Source organism: Anabas testudineus, chromosome 17, assembly GCF_900324465.2.
Source record: "Anabas testudineus chromosome 17, fAnaTes1.2, whole genome shotgun sequence".
NCBI lineage: Eukaryota > Metazoa > Chordata > Actinopteri > Anabantiformes > Anabantidae > Anabas > Anabas testudineus.
Genome location: NC_046626.1, coordinates 11,820,472 through 11,828,271, shown reverse-complemented (window position 1 = coordinate 11,828,271; position 7,800 = coordinate 11,820,472). Strand labels below are relative to the sequence as shown.

At 42.7% G+C, this 7,800-nt stretch overlaps 1 protein-coding gene across 1 annotated transcript; it reads left to right on the top strand.

Moving 5' to 3' along the window:
- The first annotated feature begins 2,455 nt into the window (after positions 1-2,455).
- Positions 2,456-5,710, top strand: LOC113172340 (glutamine synthetase). The gene is made up of 7 exons (XM_026375271.2): positions 2,456-2,588; positions 3,097-3,284; positions 3,377-3,538; positions 4,007-4,153; positions 4,251-4,378; positions 4,469-4,668; positions 4,760-5,710. The coding sequence occupies exons 2-7, from the start codon at positions 3,119-3,121 to the stop codon at positions 5,070-5,072; spliced, it is 1,116 nt and encodes a 371-aa protein (XP_026231056.1). The 5' UTR covers positions 2,456-2,588; positions 3,097-3,118; the 3' UTR covers positions 5,073-5,710.
- The last annotated feature ends 2,090 nt before the right edge of the window (positions 5,711-7,800 follow it).

Here is a 7,800-nt window from a genome sequence, read left to right as displayed (position 1 = left end):
TTCTAAACCCAATAATTTTCATACTGTCCCTTATTTTCCTTATTTTTTGCATTTTATATCAGAGATATTAAGATATTTAAAGTCAACTGTTGCCACTTTTGTGTCGACCATATTTCCTCATCAGCACAAATTTTACACCAAATCTCAGCAGGCACTTGTTGGCTCATTTAATGATTATCAGTTGAATTTTTCTGGGGGATCCAGATTTTAGTACAACCTCATATTTTTCCTCATCTTTACTCACTGCTCTGGAGCTCTTTGTCCATTGGGTGGCGCTGTAAGCTCACTGAATTGCAACACTGAGCAGTGAGAGAGAGAGAGAGAGAGAGTTACAGAATATGTTAATTCATGAGTGGACATGCTGTGTGGTTTCTGTACTTGACTTGTGGAGGTTTAATTCCGCTTCATGTGGGATAACGTTTGTCTTTATTACATGTTGAAATATAGGAGGGACCCAGAAGATGAAAAAGCATGAAGGAGCCTGCTAATAATAATAATAATAATAATAATACTTTGACTAAATACACCTGGCATGCTTCCTGCTCATCCATTTGAATCCAGGGCATCATATTCCCACAGGGCACCAGGCGGATGGGATGCATGTTTGTTGATATGGCTCTGACAATAATCGGATACACTGCAATAATGTACTTGACCAGAACCTGCTACAGAGCTTTGGTGGGAGCAGGTTTAAAGATGTGTTCAGCTGCTGCCACGGTCCCAAGAGCTCCAGCCTCTAGTTCTCATGAGAATCTCTGGAAAGAAGTGTTTACCGTGTACAAGGACGGTGTCTGTTCTAGGTACAAAAGGGGATTGGAAATGATGGACACAATGACACAAGTGCCTACATGAGGATGAGTTGTTGTTCCTTCTTCAAGGCTGGATAATCTTTGTGATATAAAAGTGGATAGGAGAAGTGCTCACAAGAAAGAAAGCAAGAAAACTCACAGGGCTTCATGGACATGCTGACAAATGTTAAAGTTACATAAACCAACAAATTCCTCAACATCATGGCTACAGTCAGTGTTTTCCTCTTCAGATCTGCTCTCGGTGTCTTCTTTCTAAGAACACGGTCTTCTTATCCCAGTCCATGAGCATGAGTGACCACAACAGCTGAATCTGTTCATTCATTCCTTTGTAAAACGTCACTTTAGAGTTCAAGGCAAATTTAATTCCACGACGTCTGCGTGTCTTGGACTAAGTTGGACTTAGGCCATGTGACTGTTCGCTTTTGTCTGTAAAGCCAGAAAAAACAGCAATAAAAACACAATCATTAAAAAGGAGTTAGTCTAAATAAGCAGCTAGAAGCCTGGAATGAAGACGGGGTCGAATTTAATTTCAATTTAAATGGAACCTGTCTTAAACCTGTTATTCTTGACTTCACTGTTTCACTTACTTGCTCTCTGTCATAGGTCAATGCATGTGCACACAGACACCGACGTTATCAGTGGGGAAAGTAAATTTACTCATGCACTCTTCTTAAAGCCCCCGGGTGTAGCTTTGTTATATTTTCTGTTAAGATATGCTCCTAAAACACTGGGCTGTCAAAGAGGTGGGGGCTCAATAACTATAGACACAGGTTTCATATGTATTTGCATTTCAGGGTACTGTTATACATAACATTATACGTACAGGTATGTTCTGCCTTTACACTGCATAAATCTTAAATAAGCGGTTTCCTTATTACCGATTGAGGTGTGCTATATTAAAGCAGTGTCTTGATCTTATTATAATAGATCAAAAGGTGCCATGATTATGTAATCCCTGAACCAAAACCGTGCCACAGGGCTGATGCTGTGAACATCTTCTATAAAATAAATAAGACTTTAACACAGAGAGTTTTGCACTGTCATTGTTTTATCTGTGATCAGTATGGATGTATATTACGCATAATTTCCTCCCATGGATTCACACTGTAAACACTAGACCACTGGTCTTGGTGGGATTATGTAATCTCCCAGTAGAACCAGTCCACGGTGCAGTGAGCAGCTTCGACCACACGGTGTCGCCTTGCACTCAGGCCTTTTCTGATGCTTTTGTGCTGAGGAGCAGGATGTCGAACATTTTGTCCCCTGTTTTGTCTCCGCTCACTTCGTCTCCCACAGTGAAGCCCTTCAAGTGGTCAGCCTGATTCTCAGGGCTGTTCTTCTCACCTTTTGTCTCACTTTCATTGTAATTCATCAGATCATGGATTTCCGAGAGGATGCGGATGGTGCGCGCCCACACAAAGACGCGCACACGCACACACACACGCTCGCAAGGACCGTGCTATATTGCAACAGTGGAGGATCTTGCATGGTAAAAAAAAAAAAAAAAAAAAAAAAGCTCCTACTACTGCTAGAGGGCAGGCTCCGTTTGCAGCCTGTCCAATCACCGGGCTGCGTGCGCCTTCAATCATCCAGGAGTAAACACAGTGCCGGCCCTCCATCCAATCAAACGCACGACGTCCCTGTTCCTGTTCTTATAAATGTGGCTGGACCCAGAGTCTTGGTACCGGAGGATGAGAGAGACACTAGACAGATATCTCACCAAAAGACATTGGACCTGTCAGTCCTCTAGTTTTTATTTGAATTTCCTTTTTCATACAGGTGAGTGTTTCCATCCTCTGTTGTTGTGTGTTTAACTCTTGTCTCCCATCTCTTACAGACTTTTGTTGGCAACTCTTATTGAACATGATCATTTATATCACTCCAGCTTGAGGACTGGAGATCTTTGCTCTTGTTAGTCTTTTGTTTAAACGGGGCTTTTGGTTGTGTTGTGGGCGACTCGTTGGAAAGAGGAAACCCATGATGCAACATGACTTCACTCTCGTAGTAAACTCTTGTCACCACGACAACTATAGCGCACGCATTTGCTCCAGGATGTGATCCGTACGAGGGTATTTACTGACGTGTGTGTGGGTCTTGTTGCGTGTTTATTGTGATGGGGACTTCGTCATGCTTTTCTCTTTGTTGCCCAAGTGGCGTCTGGACATGTGTTTTCTCTGACATCCTTCTGGATGAAGAGACAATTGTGATGCGTTTTTATTCAGCCCGGTTCGGCTCCATGTGATCCAGAGCGCACTGCGTCTCATACCTGCTCCTCTCTTTTCCTCAGGTGTGTTATAGTGGGAAAGAAGATGGCCACATCCGCCAGCGCCAATCTGAGTAAAGCTATCAAGCAGCAGTATATGCAGCTCCCTCAGGGGGATAAAGTCCAAGCTATGTATATTTGGATTGATGGAAGCGGAGAAGGGCTCCGATGCAAAACCAGGACGCTGGATTTTGAGCCCAAATGCGTCGAAGGTAAACAAGCTTGTGAATCTTAGTGTTTTCTAAATGATCAAAACATGGTGGCATGAGTTCAGTGTAATATATCTGCGCTCCTCCTGTCGTAGATCTGCCTGAGTGGAACTTCGATGGCTCCAGTACCTACCAGTCCGAGGGCTCCAACAGCGACATGTACCTGATACCTTCAGCCATGTTCCGTGATCCATTCCGTAAAGACCCAAACAAGCTGGTCCTGTGTGAAGTGCTCAAGTACAACCGCAAACCTGCAGGTAAAGACAAGCTCAGACTGTCACATATCAAGTTGTGATTATCAGGTTAAACTGCAGTGAAACTAAAACCTGAGAACTGTAGTAGTAGGTCTGAGGCAGTGAGGTGGGACAGTGTAGTGGCTAGAACAGGATTTGTGATGGGCCATCCTCTGAAATGCAAACATTCAAAGAGTTACATCCGTCCTCTTCGCAGAAAGATGAGGCGCGCACACACACACACAGGTGTGACCACAAACCCATGCACTGACGAATGCACACATTTGCATATGCATACACCCATTCATTCTCATGTATGCACACTAAAAGCTGGAGCTCATACATATAGAAGAAGTCAGATAAGTCAGAAGAGTTGTCGTTTCACTGGCTCATCTTGCACTAATGGGCCTTTTTTTTGTCACACTTGCATAGATTTGATGGCTGACTCTACTGATCGCTGTTTTAATATGAACCTCTGTCTTGTTTCTACAGAAACCAACCTTCGAATTACATGTAAGAAGATCATGGACAAGGTGGCAGAGCAGCATCCCTGGTTTGGGATGGAGCAGGAATACACCATTCTGGGTACAGATGGACACCCCTTCGGCTGGCCATCCAATGGGTTCCCTGGACCACAAGGTAAGCACCTGGTTCGGAGTTATGTTTTAGTGTAAACATGTTTCCAGGAAGCGGTGTTTGTCAGTATGTTTAAAGATTTGCATATTTCTATTTGCAGGGCCATACTACTGTGGTGTGGGAGCGGACAAAGCCTACGGCAGAGACATAGTGGAATCCCATTATAGAGCTTGTCTGTATGCTGGAGTGCAGATTTGTGGCACAAATGCAGAAGTGATGCCTGCTCAGGTAATAAAACACTAAACCATGTCTGCACTCTGAAGATTTGTTTGCGTTTCATATTCATGTGAAAGATAACTTGTATTCTTGTGTGTTCAGTGGGAGTTCCAGGTTGGACCTTGTGAAGGCATCAACATGGGTGATCATCTGTGGGTGGCACGTTTCATCCTGCACCGTGTCTGTGAGGATTTCGGTGTTATCGCCTCATTTGACCCCAAACCAATCCCTGGTAACTGGAATGGTGCTGGCTGCCACACAAATTTCAGTACGAAAGAGATGAGGGAAGATGGCGGATTAAAGTGAGTATCTCAATGGTGCCATAGCTTTGCAACTGAGGGCTTCTGCACCAACGACTTGAAATTCTAATGCAAATTTCTCTCTCTTTTTCAGAGCCATTGAAGAGTCCATAGAGAAGCTTGCAAAGAGGCACAGCTATCACATCCGCGCCTACGACCCCAAAGGGGGGCTTGATAACGCCCGCCGTCTCACCGGCCATCACGAAACCTCAAACATCAACGAATTCTCTGCAGGTGTGGCCAACCGTGGCGCCAGCATCCGCATTCCTCGTAGCGTAGGCCAAGAGAAGAAGGGCTACTTCGAGGACCGTCGCCCATCGGCAAACTGTGATCCATACGGCGTCACAGAGGCTCTCATCCGCACCTGTTTGCTGAGCGAAGAGGGAGAAGAACCTGCGGACTACTAAATCCACAACTCATGGACTGACTCCCACTGCCCACCTAACTTTCTTTTTAACTAGTACTGTATCTTTTTTGTTTTGATTTGTTTTTTTGACACTATTTTAACCAGCATTTTAATGGCTTATGGTTGGCTGGTCAACTCAAAAACATGAGATAATGATGTCTTTGGTAGTTATGAACTGGTAATGGCAGGGTATGTCTTTCCCGTCTTTAGAAGGAAATGACTTTTTTAACACTTTGTCTAACAAAAAATGAACTAAAGCACATGGACACTGCGCAGAGCTGGACAGCATGTGTAACAAAATAAATCTGACTAGTCCATAGACTGTTAATGTAGGTGGAGTTTGCCACTATCCAGTCTCTGATGTTACTAATTCTTTGATTTTTATCAAGTGTCTATTTCTAAATGGCAACATTTCTCACCAGACATACTGGGTCACCTTGTGTAGTACATTTTGTAGATGTTTGTACCCAGATGTGTGTTGTCCAAATGTGGTGGATCTGTCCATAATGCCATTTGTAGATTTCCTAAGGAGTTTTATCCTTTTGTTAACGGTGTTATTGTATTGCACCTGATTTGGTAAGACATGTTTACTGAACCTGGTGTTTTTATTGATACATTTAAAACTTTTATTTTATCACATCATGGCTGTATGACTCTTGATTTCAACACTTTCACTGGGGGAAAGGGGGGGGGAATAAATTTGACCTTTTGGCAAATATGTTCTCTTGCAGGGAGTCTCACAATGTTGATGCCACCAATTTGGTAAATAAAGCTGCAGCTAGCAGCTGTTAGCTTGTCATAAAGACAATACAATGAAACCACTAACCAGTAGTGTTAATATACAAAGTTTGTTATTGCCTGTGTTGATGGGTAAAACTTTTGAGGTCCTCAGACAGACACTGGTTTACACCGTTTCCTTACTTTGTGCTAAATTGTTTACATCCAGACATGAAAGTAGTGTCTAAAACTCTGCAAATGAGCGTATTTCCCAAAGTGGTGAACTGCTGCTCTAATAGAGTGGCTGCACCTAACTTTTACAGCCTCAAAGTGAAAGCATCAGCTTATCATGTTTTTATTTTTTTACAACTTTATAGATGAGATCATCCTATGAACGCCATAATTCTTTCAGCTGGTATCGAGACGGACGGATACTGTAAATGCTCAAATGTATTTCTGGCATGTGCACAAGCAGCTGTTGACTCAGCCATACACATTGCAAACCCCACAGTAAAATGTAGAGCACCTAAAGGTAACTCTAGCAAAGGCTCTGTGGCTGTGTTTTCCTTTGCCAAGGTTTCGTCTGGTTTATGTCTTGGCAGGAACTCAGCAGCAGCTTTGTTCTGGCTGTTTTTCAGGAGACTGTGGGACCTAACTGGAAATGGGCTTGCCTACTCACGAGACTGTAATTAGACTCCTTCACTGCTACAGTCTGAGGTCAGTATTCCTAAAAGTGCTGTCATAAACAAGAACATACCACCACAGGTTGTTGTGGTTGAGAACTGCACTCATCATGTGGGAATCTTGTAATTTAAATGAAAGCAGCGTGTCAGCACATCACAAACTTTTTACAGCTGAGCTGTCTGGCACTTTTGGACATTCACTATGTGACTTGAACGTGCTAATGTAAAGCTCTTCTATAGCTCAGCATTTCTTTCAGGCATTTCTAAGCTTTAATGTATGATGTTTGTGTCCAGGCTTTGTAGTATGTTGAGAACAACAAGTGGTCTTAAGTAGTTTGGAGTCATAACTCTACCGATGTAAACACGCTGAAGGTATTCTTTGCAAGAATTTATTTCAAGCCCTCGTCACAAGAGGCACAGAACATCCTCATTTCGCAGGGCATAAACATTTACGGCTGGTGTCCTCTGTCTTCTTGGGGGAAGGGCAGCATCTGAAACCTTTAACCCACATCCCGGTGGCCCCTGCAACAGAGCGGTTCCCTGCTCACTGATAGGCTTTGCCAGGAACAAGATAACCAATCATCAAGTAGAAAGAAGGTTCAAGGAGGTTACTAAGCCCGAACCAGCACGTGTACTCCAACTTTGTTTTGGTAGTTTTTTTGCCAAGTCTGAAACTGCTCCGCCTTTTAAACTTTGTTTTGCACCGTCTTCAGGGGTTATTGAGTTTTTGTGTCACTTTAAAGAACATACTAAAGAACTGGTTGAAGCAAAATTTAAAGTTTGCAAAACTTACTATACATATATGTTTAATACTAAATACTAAACAAGCATAACTTAATGCAAAGGCTGATAATCTAGATTTCTATTTCTGCCTATATTATTTAAATGTCAGCCTTCACACACATTTCTACAATTATGACGTAATTTTAAACCAAAAAGTCGATATAATGACTCCCACCCTGAATTCTCAGAGGCAAAAACATGGGCACAGTGTCCCACTCAATGTATTTTACATATATGAGCAATCAAAACATTACCAAATAACACCATTATAGATGAAGTACTGTACACTACATACCATTTAATTCCAAGTTACTCTGACTGTATTTCTATTTGTATATTCAACAAACACCACTATCGATCTTTTGCATTTAGCTTCTAAATGGGTGTTTACGTCCTCTCGTTTCTCAACTCAGTCCCTGCAGGATGTGGGGAGTTTATCACCTTTTTACCATCTGTGAAAGCCACCTAATGGCATTCAGTCTCCATCTAATACCTCTTTCCACTCTTTGCAAGGAGGCTCAATTAGAGGGTTTGATTTGCATGCAA